This window comes from Dermacentor variabilis, chromosome 2 (assembly GCF_050947875.1).
Source record: "Dermacentor variabilis isolate Ectoservices chromosome 2, ASM5094787v1, whole genome shotgun sequence".
NCBI classification, from domain to species: domain Eukaryota; kingdom Metazoa; phylum Arthropoda; class Arachnida; order Ixodida; family Ixodidae; genus Dermacentor; species Dermacentor variabilis.
This window is the reverse complement of record NC_134569.1, coordinates 82,500,424-82,520,090: the sequence shown is the minus strand read 5'-3', so window position 1 is coordinate 82,520,090 and position 19,667 is coordinate 82,500,424. Positions and strand designations below refer to the sequence as shown.

At 49.6% G+C, this 19,667-nt stretch overlaps 1 protein-coding gene across 1 annotated transcript in view; it reads right to left on the bottom strand.

The window, feature by feature from the left end:
* LOC142572175 (lysosomal acid glucosylceramidase-like) overlaps window positions 1-10,143 on the bottom strand; it is a 33,674-nt gene extending 23,531 nt beyond the window's left edge. The window contains exons 1-3 of the mRNA XM_075681105.1: window positions 9,214-10,143; window positions 8,380-8,571; window positions 7,525-7,689 (exon numbers count right to left, since the gene is read on the bottom strand). Coding sequence (XP_075537220.1) covers window positions 7,525-7,689; window positions 8,380-8,571; window positions 9,214-9,265 — 409 coding nt within the window. The 5' untranslated portion in view covers window positions 9,266-10,143. The remainder of the gene's footprint in view (window positions 1-7,524; window positions 7,690-8,379; window positions 8,572-9,213) is intronic.
* Between the last annotated feature and the right edge of the window lie 9,524 nt (window positions 10,144-19,667).

Below are 19,667 nucleotides of genomic sequence, written 5' to 3'. Positions count from 1 at the left end.
AGAGATAAGTGTATTTGGATCCATGTGATAATTGCCAACAGGTCGAAACAAAATATCGTTGGTAAGGAGGGAAGTAGACACCGTAGCTGGGGTTGTCAGTACCTGGCATGAAAAATGCTACATACAGAATCCTGTCCTGTGGCGTGAAGTTGAGTGACATGCACGATTTGGTGGTCAGCGCTAAATTAAGTTCAAATGAATTGTACAAACCCATAACTTATGAAAAAATTGCCGGCAGAAGAAAAAAATTGATGAATTCCGGATACAAATGAATTGTCACAATCAAGACTCGCTTTCTCACGATGGCATCCAGTTGCTGGAAAATATTACGGTGACATGAGTGAGTGAGTGAGTGAGTGAATAAACTTTATTGTAGGTCCGGCGAGGACGCGAACTCGTCGCGCACCCGGCTAGTCCCACGTCGGGACCGGCAGGTCTAGCCCACCGGCCCGGTCGCGGGCACGCTGGACGGCCAGGATTTGCTTTTCTAGAGCGGGGCTACGCAAAAGCGAGTCCCACTCCTCCTTGATGAACTTGGGGTATGTCGACCCACACTCCCACAACATGTGCGCTAGAGTGGAGGTCTGGCCGCAGGAGGGGCAGGCGTCGTCGCGATACACGTCCGGGTAAGCCTCGTGGAGAACGGACAGACACGGATACGTACTGGTCTGCAGAAGCCTAAGCGAAACGGCTTGCGCCCTATTCAACTTGGGGTGAGGGGGTGGAAAGACCCTTCTAGACATGTAGAAGAATTTAATAAGCTCGTTATGAGTAGCGGGAGCGTCCCTGTGGCCGTAGGGAGGAGGGGAGTCGGTGCTTCTTGTAGAGGAAGCGCGGTCGGTGAGGTCACGCGCAGCCTCGTGAGCAGACTCATTGAGGTTCGGGGGAGCACCCTCGACCGACCCTACGTGAGCTGGAAACCAGTGGATTGAATGATGCGTGAGAGCATCTCGACTCGAGCTGCTGAGAAGACGAGCAGCTTGCTTGGCGATGCAACCCTTCTGAAAAGCCCTAACTGCTGTTTTGGAATCGCTATATATCTCGGATCCACGACCGTCTAGCAGGGCGAGGGCGATGGCGGCTTGCTCGGCGACACCGGGGTCTGAAGTGCGAATGGAGGCGCAGTTGGAAATCTTGCCGCTGGAGTCGACCACAACGATAGCAAAGGTCTTCCCATCGCTGTACTCCGCGGCGTCGACGAAGCCTGCTCTAATGTCTCGTTGCTTGATCTGTTTGAGGATGGCTGCTGCTCTGGCCTTGCGTCTGCCCTCGTTATGGACGGGATGGACGTTTCGGGGCACAGGGGCCACTTCGAACTTGTCTCGAATGCACCTGGGGATCGGGGTACTGACCATCGGGAATCCCGCAGGTTGGTAACCCAGCTATTCGAGGATGTGTCTACCTGCCGCTGTGGTGCTCAAGCGAGTGAGTTGCGCGCGTTCTTGGGCTTCGGCAATCTCCTCGGCAGTGTTATGCACCCCCAGCCTAAGGAGATCCTCGGTATGGGTCCTGATGGGTAGCCCGAGAGCCCTCTTGACCACTTTGCGGATGAGAGCGTTGAGTTTGTCTCGCTCCGCTCTGAGCCAGTTATGCATAGAAATTGTGTACGTAAAGTGACATAGTACGAATGCATTGATAAGCCTTAGGAGATTGTTTTCCTTCATTCCTCGGTGCCGGTTTGCTATTCTGCGAACGAGGCGGAAAGCGTTGTCCGTCTTTGCGACGATCTTGCGGAGAGCCGTTCCGTTCCCGCCGTTGAATTCGACAAACATACCCAGGACCCGAATAACGTCAACCCTGGGTATCACCCCCCCGTCACAAGTGCGAAGAGTGATGCTGCTTTCGGAGACTGGCTTCCAATCTTTGGGTCTGCCTCCCTTCTCTTTTCTGTAAAGCAGAAGCTCCGACTTGGCGGGGGAGCATCGAAGTCCGGTGGGGCGGAGATACTCCTCGATCACGTCTATCGCCTCCTGCATGGATTCTTCGACTCTGCCCTCGCAGCCGCTGGAGCACCATAAGGTGATGTCGTCGGCGTATATGGTGTGCTTGACGCCCTCTACGCGTGCCAACCTCTCGGAAAGACCAATCATGCAGATGTTGAACAGGGTGGGTGAGATGACGGCGCCCTGAGGAGTGCCCCGCCCTCCGAGGGGCACATCGTTGGAGCGGAAGTCCCCAATGCGAAGCTTGGCCTTCCTGTCCGTTAGGAAAGAGCTGACGTAGCTATGGAATCTGGAGCCGAGACCCAGATCTGAAATGGTCTTTACGATGAAGCTATGGAGCACGTTGTCGAAAGCTTTCTCGAGGTCCAGACCGAGCAAAGCCTTGACGTCTCTGGAACGGCCATCCACAATCTGATGCTTTATTAGGCGCATTGCATCCTGCGTCGAGAGTCCGGCGCGGAAGCCGATCATGTTGTACGTGTAAACCTCGTTGTCTTCGAGGTACCCATTGACCCTGTTGAGGACGACGCGCTCCATGACCTTGCCGACGCAGGAGGTTAGAGAAATCGGCCTGAGGTTCTCGATGTTCGGGGCCTTGCCGGGCTTGGGAATGAGCACCGTGCAGGCCATCTTCCATTCTGCAGGAACAACGCCGCTATTCCAGGACTCGTTGATTTTGTCGGTCAGGAAGACGATCGACGTGTCCTCGAGGTTTCTCAACATTCTGTTGGTGACTCCGTCTGGACCCGGCGCAGACTTGCGGTTGAGCGCGAAGATGGCCTGTCTAACCTCGGCAATGGAGAAGTCTTCGTCGAGCTCGGGGCGAGGAGGGCCTCGGTAGTCTGGGAGTTGGGTCACTGGATCTCCGTCGCGACGGACGGGCAAGTACTTCTGTACCAGCTTTGCGACCAGCTCATCGACCGTGTGAGACCTGGTGGCCTCGTGAAGGGCCCTGGCCAACGTATGCCTCTGATTTGACTTTGAGCCGCGTTCGTCGAGAAGGTGCTTCAGCATACCCCAGGATTTGCCGTTGCGCATCTGTCCGTCGATGGATTCGCAGAGCTCGTCCCACTGCTGCTGGCATAGTGCCTTGCAGTGGTCATCGATGACCTTGTTGAGCTCCGAGATCTTTTTTCGGAGTCTGCGATTGAGCCTTTGACCCTTCCATCGGCGGAGCAGGGCGTTTTTGGCCTCGATCAGGTGGGCAAGTCTGCTGTCCATCCGCTCGACGTCGAGATCGGTTTCCACTTTCTTGGTAGCCGCGGAAGCGTCGTTCCGGACGCCTTCGCACCATTCTTCGAGGGTGGCGGGTGCCCTGGCTCTGCTGGGTTCTTCGCGAATCTTGCGAAAGTGGTCCCAATCGATGAACGTGAATTCCTTGATCCTACTCCGAGACACCTTGAAGTTGGTCTCGAGAATGTAATGGTCGCTGCCGAACTCCATGGCGGTGTTCTCCCAGCCTACGTCCTCAACGTTCCTGACGAACGCTAGGTCAGGTGTCGAGTCCCGGGTGACGGAGTTGCCGATGCGAGTAGGAAAATTCTTGTCAGTGACCAGAGTGAGGTCCATCTCGTTGGCGTCTTGCCACAGGTTGCGCCCCTTGGTAGTGTCGTAGACGTAACCCCAGATGCCGTACGGTGCGTTGAAGTCACCGACGACGACCAAGGGTCGAGGGCCGGCCAAGTCGGTCGCTTTCTTGAGGATGGTCTTGAACTGCTGGCGCGAGTCCCTGGGGTTGCTATAGATATTGAGGACGAACACGCTGTTTCTGCGCTGATTCTGGTGTGGTACGTCGAGCAGGATCTCAACCATGACATATTCAATTCTACCACACCCCAGCTTGAGGTCGTGGGTGAGATGAGTCAGCCTTTTATCAATCAAGGTGCAAATCCCTCGCCCCCCGGGCAGGCCCGACACGGCCCTGTAGCCCTGGAGCGAGGCGGCGGAGACTAATGTTTCCTGGAGAGCAATGACTTGAGGTTTGACAGCGAAGGACCTGAAGAACTGCTGCAGAGGGGCTTTTTTGTCAGAATATCCCCTGCAGTTCCATTGCCAAATGCGAAAACTCTCTTTGGACCTATCCATTATGGCGGACCGGATGGACTGCCACCTAACGGGGCAGTTAGGGCTGTGCAAAGACTGGGACCTCCTGACGTCGCCCTGGTTGGATATTGAAGTCTAGCTTCCTTTAGTATGGCGGGAACGGTGAGCGGTTGTACGACGGAGGCGGGTGTAGCCATTCGCGCCTCAATGGCGTCTATGCGATCAGCGAGAGCTCCGAGGCCCCTGTTGGGGTCTCCGAGTGCAACCTGAATTTGACGAACGTTATCGGTGAGACAATTGACGCTAGCAGTGACCTGTTTGAGGCCATCTGCCAGCCCAAAGAGAGATTGATTAATCTCGCTGACTTCTGAGGACATCGCTCCCGATTCACCTGTTTGTTTTACTACTGCTCTGCGTTTGGAGGACGTCGCAGTACCGTCTACTGGGGCTGGGATTGGAGTCTCTGTGGCCCTGCCTGGCGCACCGTTATCAGACGCATTCGTAACGAGTTTCCGAATCTCTGCCATTTCGTTAACTAGCCTCTTGATCATGCTCTTGAGGTCGTCGTTTTCTTTTCGTAAGCGAATGACTTCCGCGTCCCTAGCTCGCTCTGGGTGTGGGTCATTACGAGGGGCCTGAGCAGCTTCTATATTGGCACCGGGCTTGGGACGTGCCAGATCGGCCCAAAGGAGGGTCGGCTGCTTCCCCAAACGTGTGGAGGCCAGCTGAGGTCCAGATGCTGGCTGGGTTCTGCAACCTGGGCGACCCCTAGAGCCGGATCTGGATCTTGATCGGACTCGGGATCTTGACATCGACCTGGCCCTGGAGACGGAGCGGCTCCTGGTGCGACCCCTGGAGCGGCCACGAAACTTGGATCTCCCCCTGGACCGGGAGCGGCTGCGACCGTATTGGCGTTCAGGCGATGCTTGCCGGGCTTGATTCGCGCCCTCCATGGGCGGGAAATGGTCGGCGTTGAGGGCACGGGAGCGTTCCCCCCGTCTGCGCCTGACGAGATATGGCGTCTGAAATCGTCGCTTGCACTCCTTGGCGGCGGTAAGGTGGTCGCCACCGCACAGCTTGCATTTGGGATCGCACCTATGCTGGGCGTCAGGGTTTGTTTCTCCGCATCCTCTGCAGATGGCGTCGTTGGGCGAAGGGCAGACGTCGGAGCGGTGCCCGAGCCTGCCGCAGCTGTAACACACGTCCATTTGCTTGCGAAATAAAGTGCACCTGACGATAGTGCCGCCGTAGGAGACAAAATTTGGCACTCGGTACCCCTCGAACAGGACCACCACGGTGCCGGTGTTCTTGATTCTTTTGGCGCCCAGCGCCGTGGGATTTCTCGGATTTACGAGTTTTTTGTCGAGCACCGCGGGCCCGTCGGTAAGGGAGACACCTCAGATGACGCCCTTGCACGTGTAGTGGGGGGCGGCCTCGTAGGCGCTCACCTCGAAACGTTGACCGGCGACGGAGATGCCTTCGATGCCGACGTAGCGTGCAGCGTTGTCCCGGTTTGGTGTGCTGATCACCATTATGTTTTGTTGAAAGTTGGGACACATCGTGTCCGTGTCTCGCGACGCCGGATCGAGCCCGGCAGCCTGCCATATGGCGTCGGCGACTGCGGTAGGTCCACACTTGCTGATACACAGGCCTCCCCTGGGCCGCACGACGATCTTTGCCTCTTCTTTGGGCAGCGGAGGCATCCTGGCCCCTCGAATTATCTTGCTTTTAATGCCCGCGCGGTCGGCGGGATGCCGAGCGTTGGAACCGGCGTTATGCTGAACGTCGGCCGCACTGGCATTGGCCGCATTTCTCTTGCTCCTTAAAGAACGTCTGGCGGCAACGAGCTGCCACCCGGAGTCTTTAGTGAAGTCCTCGGGGGATAAAAACTCCCCTTCCACCTCACACTCCATCACAAATTCCGTGGAAAAAGCCTTTGACGAGAAGAGGTGAGCGAGCGATGCCTCGCCTCGCGAACCCTAACACAGTTAGGCTCAGCACACAGTGATGGCGTAGTCGAAAGAAAAACGGGAAGAAATGTCACAAAAGTCCACCCACCCACAAAAGTCGGGTATCGGCGTGTTCCTCGTGACTTCACCCCAAGTACAGTTGCGCCGTCGTCTTGATGTCACCGTACACGCCATCGTTTTCGGATGTTTTTCGAGTGTGTACGGTGACATCAAGACGACGGCGCAACTGTACTTGGGGTATCCCGATAAGAATTAGAACTTTATATGCCGAATGTTTCGCACACTACGCGCAGATCCTGGAATTCAGGAAGCCACTTGATATTTCGGCCAGGTACTCGCGTAGCGCTCGCCTCTGTACCTGGGCGGCTGCTGAGGTAGCCAGGAATTTGAAGTTTTCTAACTAGATTTCTTCACAGCATTCAGTTATAGTAATACACAACGCCAATGGCGCGCCTTATAGTTCAGGTATGAAGACTATGAGGCTATTCAAACGAGTATGTTATTTTTCTTCTTAAGTATAACGCTTCGCGATTGCTACTTGGTCGACTGCAAGCACTAAAGAGAGCATAATTAGGCAGTCTATCTCTACTCCCCGTAGAGACACTCCTCGCGTAATTTTTTGTTGTTTCTGATAGTCTATTCAATAGTTTATGTTGTTGTGCAGTTATCTCAACTGGAACCTTACCGTATACAGTTCATTTAAGCCATGTGTTTTCATACGTCCAGTTCTCATTAAAGTTAGCAACGCATATATTTATATGCTTTAGAACGAAGCTAATTAGTTATCTTTATGCCGAAAATTCCAAGGAAGTCTTAGGTTGATTAGGCTAGCAGATAGCTCCATGAAACCAAATTAGTGCAGAATTTGAAGTACTGGGAGCTGGTTAGGCCAGATACCGACGCGTTTACTCCATAAATGGTGGTTGCTTCTCTAGATCCACTCTTCGGAACAAGACGAATTTTTATTCAACTTCAAATTGTACTTTTTTTAGGGAAGCGAATTGAATCTTTTAGTAGCATTAAACTGCGGCCACATGGACGGTACCGTCTCCTTGTCCGAAAATTCCTCCGCCTTGCAGATTTTCGCGAGAGATATTCGGTTAACACAGCCTTAGCGCGCATTGAATTTTATATTTCTTGTCTCATGCATGAATAAAATGGGCCAAGGATAGACGAAAAGGCAGCGCAATGTCTTCATATACTTTTGTGCGGGAACCATAAAAAAAGTTAAGTAAGAAAACTTATAGAAGCGCTATCACAAGACTACGTCTATGCTATTCCCAAGACTTCCGAATCAGAGCGTATAGTCTCTTTCCGTCTGGAACAGGCGTCTACGTGCAATGCTAAGCGAAAATAAGTGTACTCGAAAGTTTACGTCCTACACGGCCAGACCATGCATTCGTTCTATGTACTGCTTGTTCCTAATTGTGTATGCGTTTCTATTGATGGCTTTCGCCTTTGTGTCACTGCATACACCGAATGGATTACTGTTTTTTTAAAGTCAATACGCCAGCGTCAGACTCAAGTTCCCAGCAGCATCCAGCACATATCCCTTGTATCTGAGTTACCTTCTTTTCCATAGTAAGACTTCATAAGATCGTCTTGCAGCTTTTCCGGGAGAGATTTCACATTTATTCCGGCGGCGTCGGTGAAGGCACCTCCGAAGCCGTACACCATTTGGTACCTTTTTGAAGAGTCCAAGACGAGCAGGAGCGTGTCGTTGACACTTGTGTCTGTCAAACGAAGAAACAGTGAAGGAATATATATATATATATATATATATATATATATATATATATATATATATATATATATATATATATATATATATATATATATATATATATATATATATATATATATATATATATATATATATATATATATATATATGTTAGAGAGAGAGAGAGAGAGCAGATGACAAATGCAAGGTAGGAAGGTTAACCAGGACTGAACGCGGATGGGTACCCTACAATGGGGACAGGGAGAACGGGATAGGTAGGCCAGGCCAATATGTCCTTGAGGCTTCAGTAGTAGAAGCAACCATTTGGGCTTGAGCATTTCGCTTTAACGTTTTCGGAGCACTCTGCTCGCGAGGAAGCATAACTGTGCCTGTTTTATCCCTGTCATGCTGTGCCAGTTACTTGAACACGACCATTTGAGAGAAGCTCATGCAATATATATGGAGGTCATGCATTAGTTCAGTGACCCTCTGATAGTTTCAATTAGGTAACCAGCTATACGTAACTGATTGTGATTAATTGCAAGAGGGGAATTTGTTCAAGAGCCCTACCTTCAATTAAAGATCATCGTTGCAGTACTGTTGGCGCGCACCCTGTCGTATTGGTTAGCGTACAGCGACTGAATGGCCAGGAAACATTGGAACTGTATGCAGCGGGCAACAGGTGAGAATGAGAACTGACCTTGAGTCGCCGCCTTGCTGAGAGGTATGCGGGTCTTGGCGAAGCGGAGGCCGTCCTTGCTGCTCTCGAACGCGAACGCTGACCCATTCGGCAGGCGCCCGATGTCACCGGCGAAGTCGCAGTACGTCGCGTTGCAGACGCACACGACGCTGCCATGGCCATAGTCCCTTCTTTGGCACTCGGGCACCACAGCTATGTTTCAAATACGTCGTCAAATTCGTAGACAGTGGTTTTGAACTCATAACGGCGCTCTTTTGCTCACAAGATTGCTGTGCGTGCACACAAACTGTCGGTTTGAGAATAAGAAGGATGAAGCATTGCAAAAGAAAAATTAGGAAACGCTTGATTTCAAATGATTTTTCCGTGTGAATATAGCTGCATAGAATTTTCCTTGAAATATATGGTTATGGGGACTGGTTCCAAGATTTTACAGATTTCGCGTCAGTCTTTACGATGATTAAATTCTGTTCGCGAAAACGTTTCACTCGTTGATCTCCCACAGCATCCTTTGTAGTCCGTGAAATGGCATTAGAGGTGTGCTTGCTTTGAGCAACACTATAGAGGCAAGTCATCCGTGCAGGCGAAATAGGCAACTGCAATGTCGTTGAAAAAGTCGGTGTTATCTAAACAATGCGTTGCTCGCCAGTCCCCCCTAATGCGGGCCATTACCCCTTTACAGCCCAAGGTTCCCTCTTCGCTGTCTTGTCTGTAGGACATTTACGAATTTTGAAGTTGTCAGTTATGAGCTTTATCCATTGCAAAATTCGTCGAATTTCAACACTGCCTCCTTGTGTGGCATTAGCCGTTTTCCATGAGAAAATATTTTGCGCTTACCTGGTACAAGAGCTGCGACTACAGCTACGGTGATTAACAACTTGCTTCCCATTTCCCTTTAGATCTCGGAAGCTTTGAGAGTGCACAAGCTGAAGTTGATGTGCAAACTGTATGTCTTGTTTCCGAGAGCTGCTGCACTCGAGTGAAGCGAGTGCACAGGCTGGACGACAACGAGTGGTTCCTGGTGCACTGCTGGATGGAGCTGCCTCGGGAGGCACAGGACAAGATTGCGCACCTGCTCAGCAGAAACACGGAAAGAACAGATGGCGTGCGTGCGCGGGGATTAGACGAGAAGGGCTTCCGTGCTGTCTCTAAAAGGAGCAGCGACGTTGAGCGTTTGGTCAACTGAAACGCAGGGAAGCTACGCTTCGCGTAGTCGCATGATGAAATGCATTACGAAGGACTCTAGTTTATGACATGACCTCTACAAGTCAACTAAGTTTTCTGTGGGTTTATCAATGTTTGTGATGAAAATAAGTGCTTGTTGACAGCTTGCAGAAGAGAAGGGTGTTTTTCAATAAGCAGTGTTTTCGGGAAAGATCGTGAAAAAAGCTGATCCAGAACACCGCGCCGAAGCTGCGGCTGAGATGAGGTGACGGCGAGTCGAAAATCACGAGTTTCAGACCAGGGAACGCGAGAATCGGCACCTGAACGCTTGACGTCGCCGAGAAAGCGATCCCGCCTGCGACTGCTCGCAAACTTCCAGCGTCAAGCCCGCCGAAACAACAATGTAGCAAAACCTAGCATAACCTCGAAAAACCTACAACTTAGGCAAGCCACGTAAAAGCTAGGTGATCACAAGCTCCGCTGTTGACTCCAGCCTTGCACCACTACTGCAAGTTACGCATGTTTTTTGTAGTTTTCTTTTATATGCTGGAATAAAACACGTTCAGAACTGCGAGCACATCGCACGAATAAGAAACTTTTAAAATAGCGCACATTTTTTACCAAAGCAAGCTCACCTGATACGACTGTCCTTCAATTATTATTATTATTTTTTTTTTGCACACGCATGTCTGCTATGGCGATGGTCTTAGATCATTTTTCTCCAAAGAGGACTCCGCCGGTCACAAAAAGTGTAGGACATAATTAAAAAAAAAACATGCGGCCACCGGTGTACTTCACTTAGTTTTGTAAGGTGCTTACATAGACGACATGATAATATTTATTTTTCTACGTATTTTCGGCGTGTTAATTAAACGATCAGAATGTCTTTTGTCAGTTTACTCACATTTGCTTTCGTCGCTATTCGTCATTGTAACTATCTGTTTTGGTGTTTTTCCTCTCTCTCATCGTGGTTAGACAGGTGCTGTCATTACAAATTTTGGAACGTCGTCACAGTGAAATGCTGCAATTATGGCGCTATTTCATGCTGCGTCACCACAATAAAATTTTACCTTTGAGCGCAAGCTAGTCAGAAGTGTACGACCAACCAAATCGTCCACAATTCTTTCTTGCGTTTCCTGTTGGCGAAAGTGCACGTTGGGACGCGCTTTCCAATGTCGGTGTCATTGTGCAATATTTCGATCGCACCCGCACCCGCTCTGCTGAAGCTATGGTTCTCCGATACCGTCGTTGATGCTATTCTTGAGTTCACCTGAAGCCCGTCTTAACCTCCGTGATAAAAGTTAGATTGAGCGAACGTCGTGCCAGTTTGACCGTGAACGTGCGCTTAGCCACAGTTTAAGAACAATAACGGCTATTGCTGAATTTGGGGGGGGGGGGGGGGGCGCGAAATGACGTCCTAAAAAAATTGAAATGGCTTCTTTTTTCTTGTTGCGCTTTTTTGCACATCTGATGGCGCTGGCCTTTTCCTGGGAGGTGTACCGTGCAAGTTTAAATGCTACAGATATCACCGACTGAAGCGCACATTTGATGTGATGTTTTTAAGGGAAGCTGGTATTACCTCACTTGTGTCGGCGACGATATTGCCGTTGCAGTACAAAAAAAAAAGCCGCATGAAAAGAAAAAATGTGTGTCGGGCTGCGGATTCGAACCACCTACCTTCGGCTTGCGGTACCACCACGCTAACCAAATCAGTCATTGACTTTTTTTTATCGCTTCCCTTGACACAGCGTTTACGAGCTCAGAACAGAGTAACAAGATCATAGTACGGAGAACCGTCAGCTGTTTTCTGACTAGAAGTCGTCAGTGTTTCGGCATGTGCAACAACATTTCAAATCTTGGAACCCACTACAATACATACGTCTCCACCTTCTGCACTTCGACAAACTGCGACACAGATTCGCAAAAATATTCGCGAACTGGTCTAATGTCGATATTGCGTTGTGTACAGCAGTCCGAGTTCATCATATACTGTGCAGGCCCAGGACCATAACCAGATCAAAAGGCACGTCATCGTCGTTTCCGACCGTGACATAACGGATTTCATGCGGATCTAATGGCAGCTAATGTTTCAAAGTTCAAAGTTTCAAAGTTCAATTTTTCGATGTCCCAGAAAAGCACCCCATCCCAGCAATCTAAAAACCCATGCTCAATCGTCTCTGCTCTTTTGCATAACAAACTATGACTACTCCACGGAAGAAATAAACCCCTATATTCTAACCATGTTTTAACAATTAAGGTTCCTGTGTGCAGCTTAAAAAAGGATTTAACCTGCGGCGCAAGGATAATTTTTTTCACGCGTTTCAAAACGTTTTTTCCTTCGCCTGCGCAGTATAACTCACGGTTCAATGACACTGGAAATAACGCATCAACAAGGTCTTTGCACAGTTTTTTACGGGACACCTCTGTCAAATATTGCAAAGAAAGGCGCACCGATAAGAGGCGGAAAGATGACACCACTTCTTTTAGATATCCCCGTATTGGCACTTGCTGACACACGTAGGACACAACAAATTCCGGTAGCACTTTCCCCAGCCTCAGTTGAATCATAGTTCTGAGAAAGGTGTCATCTACATCTCTTAGAAAAACTAATCGTCTGACGAGTTCAACTCGATTCAGCCACTGTCGTTATTTTTTTATTGTATTCAGCCACTGTCGGCTCATCATACGCGACCTTTAAAGTGGGGTTTTATAAGCATGAAGAAATAGGTGCAGCGCACAACGCGACTCCGTCACATGCGTTGCCTGTGAGCGAGTCGTGAAAGTGTGTGATCGCGTGTTTGCTCGCATCGCGCCCGCTGTTTACCGCCTGTTCAGGAACAGCAGTCAAATGGGGAGACCGCGTTTGATTCGTTCTGCCTAAGAGCAGAATGCGTGTAAGGAACGGCAGCGGGATCGGGTCGTGCGTCGGGCGTTCGGCCGAAGAACAGGCTGCGTTTGAAGAACGCCGCCGGGAACTCACTCGAGAAAGGGCTCGTCGTCGATGTGCCGACCTCGCCTTGAGGGAGCGCGAAGCCGAGGCGTTATGACAACGAAGAGCCGCGGATCCCGAGCTCCCCTTGCACCCCTCTTCACAGTAGTGTAAGGGCGGACAATTTTTTTATGTAGTGTTACTGTAATTTAGAAACTCAATCACAAGTCCTTCCAAACAAGTCCTGTAGGGAGTAGAGTGCGAAAGTACCGACTTTGGTTTATTGTAATATCGGTGGAACTGTAAGCTCGAAGAATTCATTTCCTGCGACATTAGTGAAGTGATAGTACATGCACGCATATGGGCTTTAAATATGCGCTCCGAGTATACCTTTGAAAAAACAGAAGATTTGACAACTGAGCAATCTTCTAGAGTATGTTTCCACCATACCTGAGGTAATAATTAGTAAAATAATTATGAAACTTAAGCTACCAAATATTTTGACTGATAGCAGCCAGATGATTGATATCAATGTCAGACGTCAAGTTTCGCTCGACCGAGACTTTGCGTAAAGGTGACGCTGCTAATTTGTGCGCAAGAAGAAATGCCGTAAATTTCGCCCAGAAAACGTAAACACAATTGTTGAAGGCTTCCTCCTGAGTGGCGTAAATGCTTCCACGTGTGGGCGAACATAAAACAGAGATTGCGGATTCCTGAAATGTTCGCTTGTGGTCAACCGACTGTGATAGGAAAACAGTCACTTATATGCGTCGGCTTGGGTCGTGAATGTTGCGCCGTTCGACATATATTTTTTGGTCTTCTCGCTGAAATTAGCTGTAGTTCTTTACTACGGAAAAAATTTGCAGCGCGAGCTCTTGCAACTATGGAAATCGTCGTCCAATAAGCGTTAATACTTGCATTATATGCGATAGTCTGACTCTTCGGGGGAAAAGTTTTTTCTTTATTTATTGGTATAATTACTGACGGTGTGCCGCTGTAATAAAAGCAATTCAGAGAAAGCATATGAATTATCTCATCTTCCTAATTACACGAAAAACAAGCAAAAACATTCGAACCTTATTCTTGAACACATTGCATATTTGATAGAGAGTCATGGAAGTTTTCATTGTAGATTTGTAAAGCGTTAGTAATCTTTTCCCAGTCTGGGAATATAGTCCATGAATCCCTAACGACTACCTCAAAGGAGTTGCACTATCAATATTATTTCTTTGAAATGTATGTACAAACATACGCAGAAACAACAAAAAGGAATGAGCGGGCTGACAACCGACATCAAAAGGGGCACAACGCCTGCCAGCCATTCGCGAAGAAGGGGATAGAAACATAGAGATAGAAGATAGAAAGAAGGGAACGAAATAGGAAAGAAACAACAAGCTGACAGATCCCAAAGACTAAAGTAGAAAAACAAATATAGCGTGGCAGTATTTAGCTTTCAAAAGCTAAATACGGACATTCTGCATTCAGGGTAAAAATATTAAGGTTAATTGATCAGTGCGGCTTGGGATAAAAACAAATGAGAGAGAGAGAGAGAGGGTGAAACGACGAGGGAAAGGTAGGGAGGTTAACCAAGGATATGGCCGATTTGCTACCCTACACTAAGGGAGGGGTAAAGGTGAAGAATAACAAAGGAGAGAAAACAAATAGAATAGCACCAGTGATTCACATACTCAGTCACAGAGAAACCTCTGATGTCGCAAGCGTCGCACAATCCAGTATCCTTCACAAAGTGCAGAAGGGCTTTTGTGACCTTTTGCATGCAAGGATGCATAGGTTGTGGTCAAAGAATCTCTTCTTCCGAGATCGCACTATTATGTAACGGGTTGAGTTTAGCTTGTAGAGTACATTGTTGATTGTCAAATTATGGGCAGTGACATAGAAGGTGCTCTAGAGCCTCATCGCACCCACGCAAACCGCACGTCGTAGTGTTGGCCATCTCTATTAGAAATGAACAGGCACTGGTAAATGCGACGCCCAACCACATCCGTCACAATAAAGTTGTTTCGCGTCTGGAGAATCCACGTGGCAGGCGAAGTCGCAAGTTAGGGCCGAGACAGTGCAAGCGTGAGATGGTGAAATCCGGTGTATTCTATCGTTAAAGTGGGATGTGGCGAGCAAGAGACTGAAGTTGCCACGCAGCAGAACAAATCTGAGGACCGTAAATACGCAAAAGTTGCGGCCCCGACAAACTAAGGAGAGCCGTCTGTGAGTCGGCACCTTTATTTTTATACTTAGCTGATACGTGTGATGAGGTCGTTTGCGTCCGATGAGAGGTGCTTGTTCATGCTTGCAGTACGCAGTGCTTGAGGTAGGGCTTGGGCTTGCCAACACAGTAGGCATCCGCCGCCCGCAGAAATTCTCAGACTAGTGAGGCGCTAGAAGTAAATAACAGCCAATCGGACCAAGATTAGTTTCTTCCAACAAGTTTTCAAAATGTAGCGAAGGTCTTGTTTTGGGAAAAGTCATTAGTATGAGTGTAAATGCGACTTGGAAACGAACTGAAACCACTTGTAACGGAACCTAGGTGTGTGTGCAGTGTCAGAGAGCAAACTAGCGGCGTTGTGCGCAGGGCGAACGTTCCAAAGCTGGAGCGAGCGCTGTTTGCTGGCGCTTAAATTTCTTGCGAACTGTAGTAAAGAGGAATGCTCGACGCTCCAGCCACGTCGCCAGTCTCTGCAGTGACGCGAGCTCTAGAGTGCCTTGTCAGAAAATAATAATTATTGGGTTTCGCGTGCCAAAACCACGATCTCATTATGAGACACACCGTTGGAGGGGGGGGGGAGGTACTCCGGAAATTTGGACCACTTTAGGTTCTTTAACGTGCCTATAAATCTAAGCACACGGTTGTTTGCGTATTTCGCTCCTATTGAAATGTGCCTGCCGTTTCCGGGAATAGATTCTGCGAACTCGTGCTTAGCATCCCAACACCATAGCCATTAAGCAACCACGCCGGGTCCCCTGGGCTGCTCTGGTTGAAAAACGCTGCCAGCGCTTCCGGTTGCTCTCGTGTCGTGTCCTTTGTTCGCTTTAGATTTTGCTGGAGGTTGCTGCAGTTTTCGACCATCCTGGAATTACGCAGCCGGACTATGCCGTCTGTCATGCCTGACGACGCCAGTCAGACATACTCACCGGTTTCGCCAGTCATCATATGTACCAGTGCCCAGTATCAACGCGATCCTGACATCTTCAGCGGCACTGATGAAACGGACATTGAAGATTGGCTGGAATCATATGGAAGACAGAGTACCACCAACAAAGTGGACAATTCCCTGAAGCTCAACAACGCGGTCCTTTGTTTAACAGGTGTCGCCAAGCTGTGGTTTAAAAACAACGAAGCCGATTTGCTTACGTGAACCAGCTTCAAAACCAGCAACACAAGTTTTGGGCCGCCCTCAAGCTCTCATAAATGGACATGACATCATCTTCCGATGGCTTCTGGGCCACTAGCTGTGGCATCGTTGGAAATGACCTTGCTGATGATTGCGCCCAATCAGCCCATAAAGAAACCTTGACAGTTCCTATGTCCTTATTATGGACAGAGCCTGCGAGGGGTCCTCGTTTACTTTCTCAAACCGAGACTGAAACATTGCGGAACATCTTGATTTTTCTCCAACTGGTGTCTCCACCGGCTGGTTCCTACATTGAAGCTGCAGATTCCATCGAATTTCTCCCGCCGTGATGCAACTTTAGTGTGCCACCTCTGATAGGGATGTCTTTTACGAAAGCCTACTCATTCCTTATTTGTATGTCCGACACACCGATCTGTGATCCATGCAATTGTGAAGAGACGATCGAGCAAGTGTTGTGCTATTGTAATCTCCATGACATCGAATACGACGTTCTTCGGAGTGTGAAACCGATAAGACAAAAACCAATTTTCAGAAACTAAGATTCTTGGACCATGGCCGCACTCGTCGCAAGCTTACAAAGCGACGCGTGCATTGCTGCGATTCATGAAATCGACTTGCCTCAGTGACCGATTACAGGTGTGAGGTGATCGACAGCCGCACGTGTTCCCGCTGAGAGTACCTTCTTCACTTCCTATACTTTCTTTCCACACATGAGCAACTTTGCGCGGCTCTGCCTTCTGCCCGCGAGACTCCGCCGGTGCCGATTCCCGTTGCCTATACCGAGGTGAATGCACCGTTCAGCTTTGCCGAGGCTTTCACACGGCCACCATCTCAGACTGTTACGCCATTCATCAGCCGTGCCGCTGTATTCAGCTCCTCACTTCGTTCACCCGAGATACCACCACGCGACCGCAGGGGACAATGGCACACTCCCTACAACCGGCAAATTTATTTGGCGTGTGGTGTGCCTGACCATGTCGCACGACTTTTCCGGCACCGCGCACCATCCTTCCGCCGTAGCTTCCACCCTGCTCGATATGCTTCGCCGTGCCCATCGTCCTCTCCATCTCTGAACCTCAGCCAGATGTGTTCATACTCTGACTACCACCCTCTTGTTGACCGCCGTTCGCCACCGCCTCGAAACCGCTTGCTTTCGCCGATGTATCGTCGTCCCTCTACACCGGAACAGGATAACTAATCGCCGCAATTCCATAGCCAGGAACTGCGTCACCTACGAAAAGACCAAGACCTCTCCCTTCTCCGACTAATGTTATTGACGTATAGGTGGACGGCGTCGCTGCACTCGCCCTCGTCGACTCTTGCCGCAGTTTCAGTTATTAGTACCAAACTTGGCCGTATGGTGCGATTATTTACGACGCCACTCTCAAAGGTATCACTTCGTACGGCCACTACAGACCTCATCGATCACGCCTGTGGCTACATGTACTACTCGCGTGATGATTAACGGCCTCCTATACATCGTTGAATTTTTGGTGATGTGTTCTTGTTCCCACGATCTTATTTTGGAGTGGGTCTTTCTTTCCGCTACTAAGGCCGTCATCGACTGTTCTCGTGCTGAAGCGGAATTTGAAGTGATTTGCGAGGCCCCGCTTCTTGACGGTCGTGAAGCTGAAGATAAAGTACCTGTTGCTGAAGACGTTGCAATTCCACTGCACTCATCTGCCCTTGCCATGGTGTCATGCAACATTGTTACTAATGCAAGCGTACTTTTTACGTCATCTGCTAGTTTCGTTTGTCGCAAATGTACCCCGCTGCCTTTCGCTCGTTTAGAAGTTCATGTCGGCGTGAGCAGACTGCTCGTTTCCAACCAATTGTCATGTACCCTCGCTTTGCTTCGTGGACAGTGCGTTGACCGCGTCCAGTGTGTCGACCCTGCCGTCATCATTGACACGCCAACTGGTTCCATCGCCACTCATGAGGTCGCAGGAGTGGCCTGTAACCTCGCGGAAGAGCCGACTTCCTCCAATATCCTAAATAGCTCCATCGCCGACACGTTGACCGCTTTTCAACGCGCCCAGCTTCTACGACTTCTCGACAAGTTCCGTTCTTTTTTCCACTGCCAGCATGTCCCCTTGGGCCGCACGCCAACTGTTTGTCATCGCATCTACACGGGTACGAGTGCGCCACTGAAAGAAAACCATATCGTGTATTCGCGACAGAGCACCGTATAACCGACGACCAAGTCGCTGACATGCTCAAGCGCGACGTCATTCAGCCTTCGGATAGCCCCTGGGCATCTACAGTTGTTCTTATTAAGGAGAAGGACGGATCAATTCGATTCTGTGTCGATTATCGTCGTCTTAACAAAATAACTCGCAAAGACATTTACTCTACCGAGAATCGACGATGCTCTTGACTGCCTCCAAGGCACAGAGTTCTTCTTTCGAATTACGCAGCTGCTATTGGCAAGTCCCCATGGCACCAGAAGACGAACCTAAAATGGCATTTATAACACCAGATGGCCTATATGAATCTTCCGTCATGCCTTTCGGGCTTTGCAACGTCTCCGCAACATTTGGGCGTATGATGGACAACCATTTCCGCGGTCTCAAGTGTAAAGCGTGCCTATGCTACTTAGATGATGTGCTAATTTTTTCGCCCGACTTTCTGACACATCTCTGTAGGCTAGACGAAGCGTTACAGTGCCTAACTCATGCCGGCCTTCAGCTCAACCTGAAGAAATGCCACTTTGGCACAAGTCAGCTCACCATTCTTGGCCATGTAGTACCTTAAGACGGTATTCTTCCTGACGCCGCCAAGCTGCGTGCACTTGCCTATGTTCCAAAACCTTCCTTCGTAATAGAATTTCGCAGCTTCCTTGGCCTCTGTCCTACTCTCTCTCCGTCATTGGGGATTTTGCGTCCATCACTGTTCCCTTGAATCAGCTTCTGCGGAGCTACTTCCAGAATTACGCCTGGTCGCCCGCTTGTGAGAATGCGTTTCAGGAGCTGCGTCGTCTTCTAATCCCGCCGCAGATACTGCGTCACTTCGACCCTGCAGCTCCAACCGAAGTACACATCGACTCCAGCGGTGCTGGACTCGGCGCTGTACTCGCGCAGCGCAAATCTGGATTTGACGAGTACGTCATTGCATACGTCAGCCGCATCCTCACCAAAGCAGAGACGAATTATTCCGTTAGATAGAAGGAATGGTTGGCCATATTCTGGGCACTTCGTAAATTTGACCCTACCTCGATGGCCGCCCTTCTACGTAATTACAGACCACCATGCGCTGTGTTGGCTGTCCGCGTTGAAGGATTCATCAGGCTGATTAGCTCGTTGGGCATGGCGATTGCAAGATTTTGACATGCCCACTGTCTACAGGTGTGACCGCCGCCACACCGATGCCGATGCGCTTTCCCTCTCGCCCGTGTTAACCGAAAGCGCTGCCTGCTTGTCTGCCGTTGACGAAGTACTTTCGTTCCCAGTGGGCTGCGACATGGCTTCGGATAACCGCAAAGATGCCTCGATTAAAGCTCTTTTCCGCTTCCTCTGAAACACGTTGACTCTTCCGCAACCTTCTTAAGGTTTGCGCCGTCAAGCTTCTCACTTTTGAAATTCGGGATGGCCTTCTCTATCGCCGGAATTACGTCTCTGGCACTCGCAGGTGCTTCCTTGTCATACGTCGACATCTTCGTGGTGAAATATGTTCTGCCTTCCACACTGACCCAAAGTGTGCACATGTGGGTGTCTCTAAGACGTACACCAATCTCCGCTACAGGTTTTATTGGTGAGGCATTTACACATTTGTGTGCAAGTACATTCGATCCTGCCCTCAGTGCCAACGCCGCAAGGTTCCTGCTCAGCATG